Source organism: Battus philenor, unplaced genomic scaffold (genome assembly GCF_028537555.1).
Source record: "Battus philenor isolate CCGP_79_NKW_IND1 unplaced genomic scaffold, ilBatPhil1.0.hap1 SCAF_5, whole genome shotgun sequence".
Classification (NCBI taxonomy): domain Eukaryota; kingdom Metazoa; phylum Arthropoda; class Insecta; order Lepidoptera; family Papilionidae; genus Battus; species Battus philenor.
The window spans coordinates 11,028,847-11,049,327 of record NW_027181715.1 but is presented as its reverse complement, the minus strand read 5'-3'; the positions used below and the strand labels follow the sequence as shown (position 1 = coordinate 11,049,327).

At 35.9% G+C, this 20,481-nt stretch overlaps 1 protein-coding gene across 1 annotated transcript in view; it reads left to right on the top strand.

The window, feature by feature from the left end:
* The first annotated feature begins 852 nt into the window (after window positions 1-852).
* LOC137929382 (uncharacterized) overlaps window positions 853-20,481 on the top strand; it is a 138,411-nt gene continuing 118,782 nt past the window's right edge. Inside the window, exon 1 of the mRNA XM_068772297.1 lies at window positions 853-1,945. Coding sequence (XP_068628398.1) covers window positions 1,088-1,945 — 858 coding nt within the window. The 5' untranslated portion in view covers window positions 853-1,087. The remainder of the gene's footprint in view (window positions 1,946-20,481) is intronic.

Below are 20,481 nucleotides of genomic sequence, written 5' to 3'. Positions count from 1 at the left end.
AGTGTAAAAGTTAAATCTAACACTCGATATGTAACCAGTGCTATCTAACAAATGGTCGAGAGCTTATCTATCTTATTCAAATAAAGCATGTGTTCTACTAATATTATAACATGCGGTACTGGCATCGCTATTTTTAGAAAATGTAAACATTGAACACTCAATTATCAAATCAAATTTGCTTGCTAAAATAATAGACGTGATATGGCAAAGACCGATATCGGTAATGCCTTCATAATCATCATGTCAGCCGATAGACGCCCACTTCAAGACAAAGGCTGCCGCCATAGATTGCCCAAATCACCGGTCTAGCTCTGCCCGTATGACATCTTCCATCGAGTGCGGGCCTACTCACGCCGCGTCTACAGATGCATGATGCCACTCGAGATCCTTTCAGCATCAACGGCGGGTTTCATGAGCGATGTGCCGCGTCCCGCACACTGCCACTTCAGACTAGAAATTTTTAGTTACGTCGGTGACCTTGGTTCTTCTGCGGATCTCCTCATTTCTGATTCGATCTGTCAGCGAAGTATATTTTCTCTGTTCGAAAGCTTATCTCTCGTATTCAAATACAATAAAGCATGTGTTCTGCTATTAATATAACATGTGGTACCGGCATCGCTAATTTTAGACTATGTAAACAGTGGGCACTTCCTTGTCAAATGTTGTTCGCCTGCTAAAATAGTAGAAATGATATGGCAAAGATCGGTATCGGTAATGCATTGGTTTAGTGTAATAGTTGTAATTTATCAGGTGCTAAGTGAATGAGTGCGGAGGGACATGTGGGCCGGGAGAGTGGGGCGGCGGGGCTCGCGTCTCGGGCGTCGTGCCGCAGTTCGCGTTCGGTGCCGACGTTGGTTTGTAGTCTGCCGCAGCCCGCTTACCGCATCGTAATTCGCGATCGTAGCCTTTTGTTTATCGTTCCACGCGCGTTCAACCAACAGCTGTTTTGATAGTCGCCGGTATTTTTTCTGTGCCGTTCCCAGTGATCACGGTCAGTGCGTCTTTCTCAGTGTAGGTTGTGTCGTTTGTGTGTGCTGATGGGGCGTCCCTGAAGCGACGGTAGTGGCACGAGCCTCCTGTATCGGCCATGGCGGCCACGGCCCGCCGCGAGATAGACACCGGCGAGGAGGATATCGCCGCCATCGCTAAACAAATATCGGATCATGCGGAAGCCATTTACCAGACGTGGAAAGCGCGCGGCCTTGCGCCCACGGAGATATTATCATGCAGGCCTACGCCGGGGATCAAACTTACAGAGAGCTTAAGAACCAAACCACGTCCTGAACCGAAACCTGAAATAAAACAGAGACCAGAGTTTCGACGCGATCAACGACCAGAGGTGGTGCGGGCAAGAGAGCAACAGCGGGTTGAATCGAGACGCGAATCCGAGAGTGAGACTATGGAAGTGACGATGCCGCCAGATTTGGTGCCGGAACGCAACGGCGCCAGTAGCGGAGTGAATTCTAGACGAGCCGACTCCGCAGCTATGAGACTGGAGGTGGCTCGTGAAGAAGAAAGGCTCCTTCGAGCTCTGCGGACCGGCGGTGTTGTCGCTGAGCGATCGGTCGAACGTCCGGACGTAGTGCCACCGATATCACTCGTCGATTACGCCAAAAGCAGGTATCAGGACCGACTTGACACGGGAGCTAGGAAGCCTGCAGCCGGAGCGAGCGGTGAGAGGCGGACGTCGCTTGGCTCCCACGTTACGGAAGCTAGGTCTAAGTTTGAGGCGCGCGCTCGTCGGGCGTCCAGCGCTGGCGCCGGCGAACCTGCCTCCGCCTCAGGCGCCGCTCCCGTACGCCCCTTCCTTACACGAGGCTCCGTCGCCGAGCGGGTGCTCATGTTCGAACGATGTCCTAGCGAAGCAACTCTAGAGCTTGCTAAAAGGAAATCACCTGTTGCGACCACATGGCGAGGACCTCACGATGTCATTAACAGAGCACAGGTAAGAAAAACTTAATATTTGTCTTTCAGTATTTTTTTTCTGTTATTATTACGATAAAGAATGAAATGCTTATAAATTAAAATAGACTTAAGTCGTATACCTATTATTTCATTCAAAAACCAAATCCTTCTGTAGGTTGAAGAGCCACTCTGTTTGCAAGGTTCAATATCAAAATTGTACAAGTGTTTTCATAATTAATGCGACTAGTATCTTGAGAAAGGTCACCGGCGAGAACAAAATGCTTTGTCTCGTTTTATTTTGCGTTTCAAGCCGCTACGCCATTTTCCTTTATTGTTGTATCCTTCACGAGTATATAAAGAAGTTTATAAAAATTTATGAAGAGGTGAATGCGATGAAGATATCTCGTGCCAGTTTTTTGATTGAAATGGGTCCGTTGAACTAGCGGGATGCATTCAATCATCCCGAAAGCTGTGCAAGTTGCGATTTTGTTCTGCCGCAACACGTTTGCGGAACGCTACGTTCGTTGCATTTTTGTCAAATTGCCAATTCACTGTTCGGACTCTAGACTGTACGTGCACACGATACTTAGAAATTTGTTTCTGCTCTTATCGTTTAATTACCATTAAATTAATTTGTCTGCAATAGACCGGTGATAGTGTCTTAAAATGTAGCCTTAAGAACTTAGCAGGTTTGATTATCAACGCATGCCTTAGTGTGAACATTACACGTCATACGAAATAAAATATCATACGGCATATACTACGACCAAACATCTTGATGATCACTAACAACTATTCCGCACTGTGAACAAACGTGTAGGATTTAGATGCGAAAAGCATATCGTTTCTAAAAAAAGGCTTTTATTTCAACTATGAGAATATCACAAGGTTAATAAGAATTAGAGAATGAGGAAATATACGCTTGAAAAATTCTTGAAAACAAGGCTAATTGTGTTTTTGTGAGAAAAAAAAATTTTCTGCTGGTCATTATAACATCAGAAAAGAATGTCATTGGACAAAATAGTTTTATCGTTTACTAGCTGTTCCAACTGACTATTTTATAAAAGAAATTAAAGTAATGGAACCTATTTTAACGTGATCACTATTATTTAATTTATTGATTTAATATAAAATACATATATTCGTTATGTGATCTATAAATACAGAAAACGAACTTTACTATTACTGTAACCGAAATTCGTAACAAACTGTGAAATGCGCAATCTCATTAGGTAAGATTCAATAAATTTTAATGGTTTTTTCCTAAACTTTTTAAATTTTGATTTTTCTTATAAAAACTTCATGGAAAGTATTAGGAAACTTATGAAAAGATAAATGAAATCACTGAAGTCGATTTCAAGTTACGACGTAACTAAGAGAAAACGCGCTTGATTTTTAAATATACAGATTCCCCGGGCTTCTCTAGGAGACACCGTATACACACATGAAATATAGTATCAGCCTATAAATAGACCTAATACTAAATATAAAATTGAAATAGGTAAAAATTAAATGGTATTATTATACGTGAAATATGTTACAGATGGGTTAGTCAAATCTTTCACTACTATTTTTTATTTAATTTTTCGGACATTAGGGCGAACGGATTCATGAAATCCATAGACGGTTGAAATCCCTTCACCCCGCACTAAGTTATGCTATTATTTCTATAGCGCAAATAGCCAAGTAAAACAATCTACCGGCGTCGATGTTTCCAATTATAGCTTGGGAGTCTTCAACTCTTCAGATTTAAAATTTCAAATCATACAAATATATATATATATATATACATATAAATATACACATATATTCGATACAAGTTATTATACTGAACCCAAGTAATTTTTAGTCGGATAACTCGTTTTTCAAATACAATTTTCCGTTTGAAATAAATTATTAGGAGATTCTTTAGTGGTAGTAATTGTACAGCTTGTCTTAGATTTCTTAATTAGAAAGATAATAAAAAAATTACGAATGCGCCTACTGGAGTCGCTCTCCTTAAAAATGTTTATGAATATATTACATATGATATTTGATAATGATTATATTACATATAATCTATTCAATTTCGTCTTTCAATGTGTAGGCAGGCATGAGGTTGGCTGAGTTGAGATAATCTTTATTTGTTTGTAGAATAAAAACGCATTTTGACTATAAAGCTTACACGTACACATATGTACACAGTGTGTATGTACGTTTATATACATACAACCTTATTTTTTTTACATGTTCATACTATTATTAAGGGGCAACGTAGTTCACGTTACCAATTTAACAGCCACCACGTTACATTTAAAAGTCATCCCACAATTACCCCAGTTACATATCATACATCAAAAATGCATTAAAAAATTACATCATCTCTTTGACATATCGGATTGCATACAGCGACTCGATTTAATGAGATAAGCGTACGAAAACGTGTGCGGTGATGACGCTCACATAATTAACAAGGCGCGAGTTTTACAAAAAGCTTTTCGTTGTGATGATGACGTAAGCCTCAGTGATCCAGCGGTAAAGAGTTCTTTAGTTCAGATCAACAATTACATCACCGCATAGCATCAGTGGCAATTGTGATTGGATTTATTATTTAATAATAAAAAATTACGTCATGGAAACAAAGGCGATTTCGACACCGCGTTAACTTGTTATTATAACGAGATGAAACCACATTAGCTATTAGAGCATTTAAAAGTAACCGTCATCATGCTATTGCTGTCTAGAAGTTCCCGGACTTTTGTCTTATTCCCTTTCAAATCCCATCACTTTTAAAATTTAGCGTTTTCCGGTGGACCCTCTGCAGCTACATTTCTACCATATTCCTAAAACATGACAAAAACTGCACTGCAAATCTCGATACATTTTACTGAATATTGAAAACGCAAGTTTTTACTAGTAGCTGTCGCTGAGCTTCTTAAAATATTATCTGTGTATATTGACCGTGGAAGTCAAGCCAACCTTTCAGTTCTTCACGATCGTAAGCAGATAAATTTAAATAGAGGACGAGGGTCCAACAAACTTAACGAATTATGAACGCCATTTTTTAATGTAGACCTCCGACAAATCTGTCGTCTACCCCGTTGGTCCACCTGGAATAAAGGGTATAAACCGATTCGATTTAAACAGAAATTACCATAATATCTTCCAATTAGTTAGCAATCATTTTTAATGCTCTACTGTCCAGAATGGTAATGAACATAATGTACTACTGATGTACAGCTTTAAGTAACATATCATGTCTAAATCTACTCCGGATGATAATAACGTTATGGATTTTCTCTGATCTGCTCTTGTATAACATTTATATGTATTTTTCTAAGAAGCCGTTGATAACGACGCAAGTTTAATTCTCTTAACTACAAAAGCATCTACATTATTATCATTTTAACCGCAGGACATACACAGCTGGACATAAACATCTCTAGATTTCTAACGAGATCGGTTGAAAGCAACCTGCATTCGCCGTCTTCAACCCATCTTAACAAGGTCGTCTGTCCACCTTGCAGCTGGATATTCTACACCATTCTTCCCGATTCGTTGTCTCAAATCCAGAAACTACAGGTCCCGACTGCCATACCTTCTGCGCGCTATGTGGCTTGCCCATTACCACTTCAATTTGATAATTCACTAGGTCATGTCGTTCGTTAATAGTATTATTGTGTTCCAATTTTAAAGTCCTTTTAATTATTTTAGCCATGTTATTGTATTTAGTAATCCTGTATTGCATCTTATTAGTTCAAGGGTATCTATTATTTATGGGGTGAACATGTATAGTTGATATTTTTTACAAAAATTGAGATTTAAATGAAAAAAAAAACTGCTGATGCGTAGTCATTTTTAAATAAAGACCTCTTCTTTCGTTTCGACTTATTCGAGCATTATTCTTATTATTTCATTGCGCTTTGATAAAAAGTAACCGTTAATTTGATTTTGTCTTTTATTACAAGATATTCAGTAACCTAAGATTTATGAATTTATGTTGTAAAAAAAATATAAAATGTTTATTTTTTTGAATTCATTTTTATATATTTTATTGTGGTTTTTTTAATTATCTTATATGTTTTTCAATTATATAACTGATTTATTTGTTACATATACAAAGTATACTTTGCATAACATTCAATGATTGCAAACGTGTTTAAATATAATACATTGTCTAGTTAAGACATGCTGATCTACATAATATGTAATTGGCATCAGCATAATATATTATATTCGTGGGAAGAAGTGACAATGTTGAAAAACAGCTTTTTTGCTCCCTATTTATGCGTCTTACACTTGAAGGAAAAAAATATTATTTTCATAATCAGTGTGGCAAGCAGCAAAGACATATATTATGTTTTGAATAGACTCAAACAACGTCGCATACATAATAAATGACTTAAGATTTGCTTAGTTCGGCGACTAAAGAAATATGATTTAGGTAGTCAAATAATTAAAAACTTTCTGACAGCTAATAATATGTGTTATGTAAGAAATTGGCAAGACAACATATCAACCAAAGCGAGACTTAGGACACTGGTGTTCTTGATATACCGAATTGACTTTGAATCTTGGTTAGTTCATTCATTTCCGGTGTCCGAAGGAAAATGTTGCACATGCCATGGATAGAAAGACTCGCCAACAATTTTATTCTCGAACAACCTAAGATTAAGACTTTCTACAACCAGCTAACTTTGACAAACCACTGATTGTAGAGAAAATAGATGGTAAAAGACCAAGTGGACAATCATCTGTAACTATCGTCCTGAGGAAAGCAGATAGGATGGAATGGAAACTGTTTACCATTGATTTCATCAAGGCATTAAAAGTCGGATACGACATTCAGTAATGAAAAAACAATCGAGAATAAGTAGTGAAAAATAATTTTGATCAAACGAATAGTGCAATTACTCTATTATTGTAAATAAATAAAACAAGTTTTACATTTATGTACATTTCAATTCTAATAGTTTCTGGAATGGAGACCACGGGACAACAACCGCAGTGTATGACTTGCATCTATTTAACCATCTATTGGAAATGACCTTTTGGAAATCTATGGGCCCTCCCTCCTAGATTTCCATTAGGACCGGCTAGAAGCGGCTTGCGTTCAGGCTTATTCAGCAACCTTAAAAAGGTCTTTTGACTTTGTAGGTGAACGTTAAAAGTTTTTAATAAGCAGGAAATTCCATAGTTACGGACTTAACCATTCTGGCCAGCAATAGACTTTTAATCATTATCAGATGAAATAGTAAACATGGAACTATCACTGCGTCTGCATACGTAAAGTGAGTAAAAAATAAAAGTTCGCATGACTAATGTTCCCTAATGAATACTTTGTTAAATTTAAGAAACAAAAATACGTTCGTTAATCTGTCCTAATTGACCTCTTGCTGTGTGTACGTGTAGTTTTAATTTTATTTCTGGACGTAAATATTTAGTGATAACTAAGAAAAGGACTAATGTATAGCTACTTCCACTATGCAGCAGTAGTCGTGCAATGAAGTGCACCGCCCGCCAGCCCACTGAAAAATGCGTGTGCGACAAACAATGCGATACACAATTACCAATGGGTTTGTTAAACTTCCGAGAATTTATTCGATTTTTCATTTTTTCTATAAATTTGAATACGAGGAATAATCACTGTTTACATTCAAACAGAATTTTATAATAAAAAATATGTACGGCAATGCGTTTGCATTTGTAACTTTGTGACAAAAATAATGATGTGATAATATTACCCAAACTGAAGTGACTGAAACTGAGCAGTGGGCGGGGTACACCGCTCGCGCAATCGACGGCCGTTGGAGCCGAAAGGTTCTTGGGTAGCGATCATTAGCCGGTACACTGTCTGGGTAGGCCCCTCCACTAGAAGGACCACATAGTCGCGATACTTCGTTAGATGCAGCTAATGCAAGACCGGTCTTTGCGGGGAGACCTATGAATTCCAGTAGGCGTCTATCAGCTAATATGATGATGATGATCTCAGGCTACTTGGCAGCCCAAGCCGAGGTCTCCTCTCAACAATTTAGATAATCTAATAGCTTTTACAAACCTATGCCAATTAGGTGGAATATGTAGCGACCTAGGCCGAGGCTGCCGAAGGTGTTTACGTATTTATGTTTTTCTAAACAGATTTGGACCTAGCGATTTTAGCACTTTGTTATCTAAGGCTGTCAAGCTATAAATACCAACTTGTGAATAGCGTTATTCCATAAAAAAAATACAAACAAAAATATCTCATTGGAATCAATGCTACCGTGGTGGTGGCATTAAACGTCGCGATATACTGATACTCAGATAGATTCAGAGCACATCTAACATGTAATATTTTAATTGAATCGTCAAATAGTTATCGTTGTTAGTGGGCTAACGTAATTTCCTCAACGCGTCGCATGCTAGGCGCCCCGTCAATTGGTACGCCGATAATTGTCTGTCGCGTACCGAATTGTTTAGTGACGAATCTCGTTACACAACTCTTGACACAAACATGCCAAATGATATGTGCGCCACCACAACATATTTGCGAGGAATTACACAAATAACCACTACATTTGCGTAACGTTTTGTATTTATTCTCCTTGACTGTTGTTTTTTTTATTTAAACTAACGCTAGAGATGCCTGAGGATGTATTACCTTGATTTAAGTGGCGTACGATGACATACCGATGTTGTCACACTAATATCATAAAATAAGTGCGATATTCGATAAACATATTTCAATATAAATTAAAGCAAAATAATTAATGCATACAGAATAATATTTATGGAATAAGGTTTTAGATTCATTGAAATACTACGACTACGAAAATTTCTGGTGGTAACTTATGATAGAGAAATGTGGTCTGTCACTTCGACCCTCATTGACAAGCCCAGAGTCGCTTAACGATCTATCGAGAGGGCTATGTTCCGGAATTCGCGACGATATCGAATCAGGGATGAGGTAATCAGTAGACGAATGTAACCAACCTTGTCCAGCGGATTGATAAGTTGCAGTAGGGTTACTGCTCAGCACGGAGATTAGATGGGGCTTAAACATTTTGGAGTCGAGACTACGAATTTCGTCCACCCACAAGGACAAACCTTGTTAAAATCCAAAGACACTGGATACAGGCCGCTTCTAATCGGTCCTGTTAGTAAAAGACAGGAGGAGATATATCTAGCAGTGAATATTCCTCTATAGATAATTAAATAATACATTTGTTATTAATAAACTGAAGCAATTTATTAATAACAAATGTATTATTCAAAATTTCCAAAAAATATCAGAAATGCAACGTGGATATTCTCATCCGATGTGTAATTAACATTAACAACGTTTTTATCAATCCTTATACGTATGTACGTACGTATGGAATTACGTTTGACCATTTAAGTTTACAGGAAAATAAGATCTTTCTACTTCCTACAACGGATACTTGTTTGACATCTCAATGTATGAATTGACTTTTTCATTTCTTCGTCTTTTATTCGGAAAACCTTGGGTTCATAAAGTTCCTTTTTTATTATTAAGAGAGTGTGATGCAGAATATTTACAAAATATATGTGTAACATAAAATCTTTTTCTACTCGAATGCAAAATTAGTATTAAAATGTTTTCACGGAATTACGCCGTGTAACAATTGCTTTACCAATGAAATATGGATTTAATCTAGTCTAATATATGTGTAGATAAAAATAATAATGCTGAAATTTCATCTTGTTTATGAAATAAGTTTGGGAGCGAGTTGTAAATTTTCCGAAGAAATGTAGTTGTGTAATTCCCTAAAATAAATTGAATTTACTAAGCGCTAGTTGGCAGTGGGCGTGGCATATCAATCGTACAGCTGACGGCCGTTGGTGCCGTAAGTGTGGCGACCACGATGCGGTAGATACGGCGTGGGTACGCCTCTCTCTAGGTGGACCGTTCAAATTGTTAACATCGCGGACAGTCGCTGGTTACTAGCAAGGCAAGACCGGCCAAATACTTCACATGAACTAGCACGCACACGAAAAGACAGACCTTTCTTCTTCTGTTCTTCTTTCCATCCGATAGACGCCCACTGCAAGGCCTGCTCCAAATATCGCTACGATGACCAGTTTTTCGCTGCCCGCATCCAGCGACTACTTTAACTATGACGTCGATCAACTTAGTATTGACTTACCCAAGCTGCGTCTACCGGCTTGTGGTCACCACTCGAGACCTTTCGGCCCCAATGGCCATCAGTTGCACTAGCTTAGTGCAACGCCCACGGCCACTTCAGACGAGGTGACCTTGGTTCTTCTGTAGATCATTACATACATACTGCTAAGTAATGTCGACATTCTCTGTTAAATATATTTTAATTTGTCGGATCATTTGCTACACACAACTTCAGTCCGCGCTGTAATGAATATAAATTTACACATATCCTACACACTAGATTCCTTTTACGTACTATGGCCATTGAATTGTACCAAAATTTATTTTTAAATTTATAACTTAGATAATTGATAAACCTACTAGGCTTTAACTGCGTAAAATGTTTACCCTCGCACAAACATGCTGAATTATGCCTGTCAGTAATTAGAGGGTTTACTTAATTAAAAGTTCATGAGACCCTCACTAACTTTTAAGCACGTATTCAGCGTTAATATTTATTTAAATATTTGTATAGTGATGTAAAACAATAGAAAAGATGTTTGACGTGACTATCACAAAACATCCGGGTTTAAAAAAAAATGATTTTTACATAGTACAACGTTTTTCACTGTTTACATTTTTCATCTTGATACATATTTTCATAAAAAATAATACACCTGAAATATAACGTAAATTTTTTCCTCATTAAAAATAAGTGATCAATCTGTGGTACATCCTTTACTATATATATAAAAATGGTTAATCCGTAATAACTATCTTATAAAGTTAAAGTGGTAGCCTGGCGGTAAGGACTAAGAATTGCGATCGTTGGTCGCGAACTAGATGCCCGGGTTACATTCTTGTACAATACATACTGGGCTGAAACTCTGCATTAATTATGTAGAATTGCATTAATTATATTAACAAAATTCCAGAGAATGGACAGCAGCGTCTACTGGGTACCATAATATCGCAAAACGATCACCAACTCGCCTACCAAGCGTGGAGATTATGATATGTCCCCCAAAGATATCTTTGAGGGTGACCTATGCCTTGCAGTGGGCGTCCATGGGCTGAAACGACTTAAATTTACATGTTTTAAAAGACACCAGTAATTGGGTTAAAATATTGATTCCGATACTATCGTCTTTAATATCACTTGTTGATATAAGATTGTACTAAATAGTTAATGCATTTTTTTATTAACCTCTATGATCATAGGTTGACGTACATACTCAGTTATTCGATTTATGTGGATACATTAAAAGTTAATTGTATTTAAATGACGTTGTTGTCTAGGTTCTTAAGTGTTCGTTTCCTAAACTAGGTTAATTTGCAAAATTATCAAGAGGAAGTGCAGAAATATATTCAATATTTGTAACTACAGTGCCTGTATAGTTTAATCTGGTATACAGTTATTTCTAATATTACAAAATGATTTTTCGTCTTAATAGCGCATTTATCTTTATGGCCACTTTAAATGATCGTTTATGTATCGCTGAAAACGTCAATGATAGAGATATATATTTATATTTTATGACGTTAATTCTACGGGGCATCTTTCTTTATTTAGTTGATCACTATTGTTAGATCCACAGATGAACCGAGGTCACCACCAGGTGAAATGGTTGTAAGTAATTGCATGTGGAACCCTTGGCAGTTGGGTTCTGAAGGTTCTCGAGTTGAGACCATTAGCCGGTAGACGCAGGGTAGGTCCCCTCCCCCCCACTGGGTGAATCGACGACATAGTCAAGGTCGCTGGAAGTCACTGAATGTAGGCGACGCAAGGCCCGTGGTCTTAAAGTTTCATAAGATTGCAAGTCTCTTCCTCCCGTTCCTATTGCAAATCAGTGGGAGAGGTCTGTGTAATAGTGGCTGAAATGATAACGGTAAAATTCTTCATCTCTTTTTATATCTCAATACTTTAACTTTTCTTATTTATTTATGTTTTGTTTGTTTATATTATATTGTAAATTTTTATAAACATGATATAATAAAAAATACATTTGGCGGTCTTACCGTAGGAAAATAAGTTTCAAATTTGTTTAAAAAATCCATACCCGTTGAAAACTTTAAGTTACTAATATAAAGATTATAAAATACTTTACATTTTCGACACCAGGTTTCTTGCAATTCGAAATATGAATCCTATTGTTTGATTTCTGATTATGATATTAAAGCTTGTTGAAGTATATATCGGAATGTACAGGTATTGTGCTGTTCATTAGCGAACGAATGGACTCGTCACTTATTCTATTTAAAAAAAAGTAAGTAGTAAAAGTGGTTAATGTAATTCAAGACGATACGGAGGCGGATGCACGGTCGATACTGCGCACATTATATATGCATCGATACTTTTTCTTGTAAATCGTGAGAGGCGACGACTATAAATAAAAGCATCTGTTAAAAAACTTTTTAAAATATCATCCAACGATGTATGTTTATAGATATCTATAGTTTCTTTAATAAATGTGCATATTCATTTAGCCTTCATTCTTGTAAATCAATTCAAATTTTGTCTGATTATACATTTAATCAAAATAAATATTTCATTTTTTAACACAGAAATGGTACAGAGGTCTTCGAACTTGTTTCTTTATGCCTTTAAAAATTTCAAAGCAGTTATTGCAATAGAATTTTTTATGAGGAAATAGTTACATTGGTATGATGTTATTTTTAAATTAAAATTGAGATAGATGCAAATGACTTCCAACCGGTCCTATTGGAAAACTATGGGGTAGCCTATGTCAAGTCTGGTGTTTTGCATATTTTTATACCGAGTCGAGTCATGACCGTTCAAGGCCGCGGATTGCAAACGCATCGACGCATTTAAGATGTTGCGAGACACATTTCGTAAACACTACACCGAACTAACTAATCCTTACTCAAGGAACTAAAGATGGATAAGAAACCAAGGCCTCAAACATTTGCCTACAGAGGATCCCAGAGTTCTTCCGACATGTTGCTCGAAAACCTGGCGACGATTTACAAAAAATCATTGTCACTAAAAAAAGTCGATGGTAAGAGACCAAAGGGGCGTAGTTCTATGCATTGATTTGACCAAATCGCATTTCTACCAACATGAATGTTTCTGAGGCCGTAAACGTCGCGGAGAACCCAATAAATGGAATATTGTTAAAGATAATATTACTGTATGTATGACGTAGTCCTAACCCCCAGCATAGTGGAGACGACACGAGAAGGCGGATGTCCAGAAGTGGACAGCTAAAATGATAATAATTAATGATAGTGATGTTATTAATTCTATAATAAATCTGCTATATCTGGTAAAGATAAAATATAACAATTAATTGATTTTATTACGTTAAATTTATTCCGTTGCTAATAACCAAAATTATAATATCAAATTTGAAGGTCTGTAGGCCGTCAATTTGCTTACTAATTGGTCATTATATAAGAAATATACGATCGACAGCATTGCGATATATATAGTGTTATTTTTGAAAGAAATTTGAAGTAGACGTCGTATTTCATCATAAAGTAATTTATAATAACAAACGTTGATTTAAAGGTTGATTACAATATTCTCTCATACCGTTAATTATCTATAAGTTTCCATACAAAAAATTCTGTATGAATTTTAGTATTACTTAAAAAGTGATTGAAAATTTGTTGTTCCTTTGATTATTTCATATGTTTATAGGTTTTATTTAAGTGTGCTAACTATGTTATGTATTTAACATTTTGCTAATAATGCCTAGCATTACAGTTCTATCCTCGACCAACGCAAACCAGACTAATTCATTATGTATGATAGGAATAATATTAAAATGTTAAAGAAACTGCGGGATTGATTTTAGGGATAGAACACTTAAACACTACATAATTCATTTATTATATCTTGTTATATTTTTCTCGTCATATCTCTGTATCGAAAATATAATATCTTTACTGTAATTAATTTAACGTACAATAGATTGTTCGTATCTTGTTTTATTATTATTTAGAACGCCGTTTGGTATTGGTTTCTGTTTCAATTATTAACGTTAAGATATAAGCTAGCATATTTATGGCTTAATTTGTACTTTTTATATGGAATGTCCATAATTATAAAAGCTTGAATTATTTATAATCTGTGGTATTGTGTTTTTAAAAATCCTACATGAGTTTTAATGTATCGATAATCCATGCTTTACTATGACACACATTTTCGAATATAACTGTATATTTACGCATTCGGCATCGCAAGTGGCATTGAGCAGGATGTGAATCTTCTATTCGTGTCACGGCGTACTGTTGTTTCTAAAAGAACAATGTTGCCATACTTAGATCTTAAGTGAAAACTTTTGACCTAAAATGTATCGATCTTACACTACTTACTTTTAAGGAGTTTATTTAGATAATTATATGCCTTGTCAAATATAATTAGTTAAGATTTTGAGATATAAAGTAGTTTGTAATACGGAGCTTTTGCTGCCTTCATTTTTAACGTAAGAAATGCTGTCTCCTTAGATTTAATACACATAAATTGGTCTAAGAATTATGCGGCCTCCCAATTCGGTGACATAGTCGTATACTCTATAATATATAATCAAAATCTGGGAGCCTTGGAGGCTTCTTCTCCCTGCCACCTCAAACTTGACAATCTACTAAAGCCATGTAGTGAGGTTCATACCCAAAAAAACGATATTTTGTATCGTGTTTTCATCGTTATTTGTAATTATATTTGTATAATGTTTTTTGGAGACCTTAAAATTAAAAAATATATTTGTTATAACATTACCTGAAGTCGTTATCACCTACCAGAAAAGAAGAACATTTGTAACACTAGGACACATATATCTAATTTTTCGGAATATTCACGAGTAATACATAAAAGTTATGATTGTGTAAAAATAACGATGTCTATAATTTTTATCTTTCTCTTTTATGTTTAAGCCCATGAAATATAATTTTCTACTCCTAGTTACGATAGCCATAAAGTACTTTTAAGATGGAAGTTTTTTTTTTGCATTAAAATTTCATTATAGAGGCATAACCCTAATAGAAGGAGCCATCCCTGCTACAAATATATTTTATCCAATTTTTAAAGTATAAAATCAAAAACTACTAAGTTTGTCGTTGATTGCTTTACTACGATAACTGCTGAACTAATAAACATGAAAAATTATTTCTATCGTGTGTTTAGATTCTGAAACATCTGAAACAATTCAAGTGTGGATTTTATAAATAATTTAAAATTTTAGACAGAAGGCGACTGTTACAGACTATGGGATAACGACGAGGGTTTAATTTTAAAAGTTTGACGTTGCCCGACTTCCGTGTCACCAGTCAAACGTCCAAATGCATCTGTTAACGGAAAGAGATTGTTCACCTCGCCGGACATATCTGCTATGGGCGCCGAAAAAAAGCTGTTCCAAATTTAAACTGGACGGAACGGCTTGGCTGTCGCCCAGCGGCGCTCGATCCGCCCCCACTGATATTCGTCTTGCGCTCAGTTGCTATGAAAGCTAAAACAAGGGCCAAGTTTAAGAAACACAATAAAAATATTTTTAAACTAACCTGTGCGGTAACGAAATTATTTTTTAAACGCTGCCAGCATTTCTAACATTCCGGTTAACTGGATCTGTTTATCCAATTCGCATTCGGCCTATTTTTTTCTAATACATAATTACCATATACCTTAAAAATGATTATGAAAACATTTGATCTATAACCATAACTTTAATAATACGTGATGATTTCAAACAGGTGTGCTTTAAAGTTACAAATTGATTTTCTGTTGGCATACGATAGGCCAATAACTTCTGCCAGTATAAAGTGTGCAGGGACAGATAGTAATCAATAATTAATTTTTAATATCTAATATTTGAAATACGTGACAGTGCGAATTCGGAAAACGCTTATTCTTACTTTATTATCGTTACATTATTTATTAATTGCGAAACCATTGAATTTTAGATAAGGTGTACCAAATATTAATTTGCAGCAAATGGCCTATACATTCATAAACTATAGGCTTTTAAAGTTAAAAGTTTAACCTTTGTTTAAACTGTAACGATAATATAATACAAGTTTACGTTTTAAATATCAATATTGTGTAAGTATATGGTACACTAAGCTTTCATATCGACTCGAAAATAATAATTCGCTTCGTGATATAAAGTAAAAAAGCGGTTTTTATTTAGAAATTATAATGACAATGTGAGTACATAGGAAGTGTACTTGCATTAATGCATTCACCTACATTACCAAAATGGGACGGAAGTGATTGTGACTTACGTGCTGATTGACAATGGCTTCACGCTTTAAATACAGTTATCTCGAATAATTGGGCCTTTGACTGTTACGCAACACATAAAAAAGTGTTCATATCTCCGGAACGTATTGCAATATTTCACGCATGTTGTGGAAGAGATTTCAACGATTGTTGTGGATTGAATTAGCGACCTTATATACGTTAACACTAGAGAACATATTGGTATGCGGACACACAAGGGTTTACGCTTCGGCCTACTTTGTATTTGATGTACTGACATTTCTACGAAAATTCAATGAAAATGTCACTCCGCTGGGTTTCGAGAGCACTTTACATCAAGTTTAGTACCAAGATAATTACATACTTCAGAACTTTAGCCGTTGACTCAACTCAGGCTTTGTTACTAAATATATTATGAGCCTGTATTTAGGCACAGATTCATAACCCCAAAATGACACTTAACAACTTCTGTTGCTTTTTTAACACTAATATCTCATTTTTCGCAACTACTAGATATATTTTTGTCGCCATAAAATGTCGTAGCGTGTGTTTATAGCTAAAAAAATCATAAGTACAGTGTGTCTTAAAAAACAATGTCACGCCAAAATCGGGTGGAAGAACAGCTAGTGGGTTAACGCCAGGAAATTAAAACAATGTTACGTACTCAAATTCATAAAAGTTTGAAATAATACAAATTTACAGTGCATGGTTAGATATTACTTTCAAAACCATTGCAGTACGAACTTTTGCCAGACATCATCATCATCATCGTTATATCACCAGATAGACGTCCTCTGCAAGTATGTGTTGTCTCCCCCAAAAGATCGCCACGATGACCGGTCTCGCGCTGCCGGCACCCAGCGACTCCCGCGATCTTTACTATGTTTTTGGTTCACCTAGTGGGTGTCATCTTATTAAACATTAACAAAAAAATAACGAAAGAACGTCACAGGGTATTTAAAATCCATTTACTTCACTGAATGGAAATAATTTAAATAATATTTTTAAGTTTTTCATTAATTTTCTGGTGTGGGTGTTAGTAATTACCAGTCCAATCACCCGATTTCGGCTTAATGTCAATTTATTGGAACACAATGTATATTCATTAATATAAATGACACCTTCCGTCCCATAATAATATGGAGCTACTGTCTTTTTATAGAAATATTTGATTGAATTTTACATTAATGACTGGTTTCAACCGTCTCTTTTACACCTGGACACAGCAAAGTTTTGTGATAGAATACTTGTAACAGGTAAAAATTATTGCAATATAAGTAGTCTATCAAAAATAGACGGAAACATACTTTTGTAAGATACTTTTCATACTTTATTAACTTAACACTCACGACACTATAGTGGAGCCCTTAATTGTGCAATACAAAATATTATTTTACTGCTTGCGCTCGATAAGCTGGTACATCTCATTAGCCAACAGCGCTCTTCCAACCGAAACACTCTTATTTTATGTCCTCTGCAAATGTAAGATGCCTCTTGTATATTTCAAGTATTTATAACGCTGCTCATTTGTGACGTAACCCCGTATACACACCGCAGTAACTCTTAGGAACGTCTTATCATTCGTGTCTATGAATATATTAGACGAAATTTTTAAAAAGTTATACATGAAACACATCTACAAGAAAAGTAAATGAATTTTATATAACACATGTGTATTGTCCCGGATGAAGTTAATACTGTTAGCATTTTGGGGTTTTTACAGCTTCATCCGAACCGAGTTTACGGAACGAAGAGTCAGTGAACTGTTCAAAATTTTAAATAGGCCATCGTATTTCAGTTTGCACAACGTCGATCGCACGAAGGTTACAGTCCTACAAGAGTTTATGTGTAGTGTATTGCATGTGAGTGTTTGGTATTAGAGGGCAGAGAGTAGGATACTAATCCTAACTCGGATTATAAGACATGTGTTAAAAGTAAAATGTTTTATACTTCTGAAAATTAAGATTCCTACAGCTGCTTTTTGGTAAAAGTACGCCCCTGTGTAGATATAAAAATTTTATAATGATCAATTTAGATGGTTAGAATCGATGGAGACGATTTGGAACATTTTTTAAAATGGGATTTGAAGAATGAAATTCTTATTCAGTGGCAGGCCCGACAGCCTTCGTCGTTGCAGCCTACTGCAAAGCTTAGGCCACCCCAAAAGATCTATAGGAGGATATACCATAATCGCCACGCTTGGCAAGCGGGTTGGCGATCGCAGTGTGTTAGTGTGGTACGCTAATCTATCCATCATATCCATCTTCTGGAATCTTGTTTGTGAGTAATGGCAGTCCTATATAATTAATGCACAAAAAAATGCACGTACCTATCTGCCGATAGCCTTATTAATAAGAAAACAAACTATTTTTTTTGTAACTGTTATCGGAGAAAAATAATTTAAAGTTATTTTATGTCGTCGTTAATAATTCGTGCTTGATAATTGTTTTTACCCTTTAACACCGAGTTTCTATAATTTTTCGGCAGAGTAACATTTTGCGGACCTAATAATGCGGCAAGCAGGTTTATGTAGTTTGTAGTTAAACAAAGCTCTGTTGCTCACCTAGGTAAGGGCTCAAGGACGATGGATGGCGTGCCACACGCGAACCTAAACCTTCCGGAAGCCAAAACATATACAGAATCAAACTAATGTTCCGTGATGTGTTGTAATCTTAGCGATAAGAGCGCGAAATAGACGCAGTGAAAGTTCGAAAGATAAGTGGATGAAATGTTTTATTGGTGTCTATAAAACGAGCGAAGTTAATAGCTATCATTTCACAACGGGATGTAATGCGATAGTGATAGTTACTTCATTAGGTTTCGTGATTATTTCAAAGTTGTTATCATCAATTCCAAAGTCATTTCCCGAAAAATATAAAGTGTTTTTTTTTTGTTAATCTCTGTAAACTGTCATATATTATCTCCTGCGTTAAAAAATCTATTTATAATCTTTATCGTGAGTTCAGTTCTTGTCGTTTTGATTTGTAATTTTGTGTGTTCAAACGTAGTTTCCTTTATAACCTGATCCATAGTAAAACTCCTTAGTGTTAAATAATTAAATTGTAATTCTTTCACTTTCATACAATAAGTTGTAGACTCATTACCAGCAAGCAATGTAATATAAAAGTAGACGATGGCAAAGATCGTGACTTATTATTAAAAATGACTAGAAATTAACAAAACAAGCAAAACCTCAAATCTAAAACAACATTTTGTGTACATATCCCTTATAATTGTAGATGCCGCTACCAATAAAGTTATCCCTGGTGTGATATTTATATGGATCGTCATTACTTATTAACAGCCATGACCAAGAACAAAATTAAATCCCTTCATATGATTTAAAATGATGCAATCCTCGCCGACGAGAACGGACAGTATATACGAGATACATACCAGGCAGAAAATGCGTTGTGAGATTTTCTGTCATTACTTCTCTTTCTAGCGCTCTCACTTTATGAAGTGATAGTCATGTTAGCCCAACGGCAGCAACGAATCAAATCTTTGGCTCGGTTCTCATGGGTTTGTTTCACTTTGGTATTGGAATACTAAATACGTATTGAGTGATAGCCTAAGACATGGTACATTCTCAGAGCCTCTTGCGCCTGATGGGTACTTTATTGTGGCTTCTACTAAAATAACCTAAGAGCTATTGAGCGTAGTTATTAGAAACAAGATCTAGAATACATCTTTAATCTACGACACCTAAATACCACTAATGCAAACAGAGGTCTTCCGTAAATATGAAGGCACATAGGTGCTGAAAAACATGTAAAGACTCTTTACCCAAATAAATATGTCTACGGAGCTGTCTGGCCGGAACAGAATACACTCTTTATTTTGATGACAGATATGCGATACTAAGTCCAGCCATAAATATTGATAGAAGGAAAATTAATTTATTTTTATATTTAATAAAACATTTGTGTCCATGCTCTGTATTGCTGGCCACTAAGGCCACAGTACTTGCGTGTTCAAATTCAAATTCGAACGCCGTTTTGAATACCGTCAGTGTTGTGGTCGCTGCCATTACGTTCGGACCGAAATTATAAATACTCTATGTATATATGTGAATATACTACCTTCGGTCACTTCTGAGACCACGTTCATCTCGGAATTATAGAACGCATATTCTACTGAAGATGGAGCAGATGCGTGGTCGGGCGGTAACTCGCCGCCCGGTAATCGCGTGCAAATTTATTACTATAATCTAACATGCATTAATATATTGCATGCATTATTATATTTTTCTACATTAATATAATGATATTAA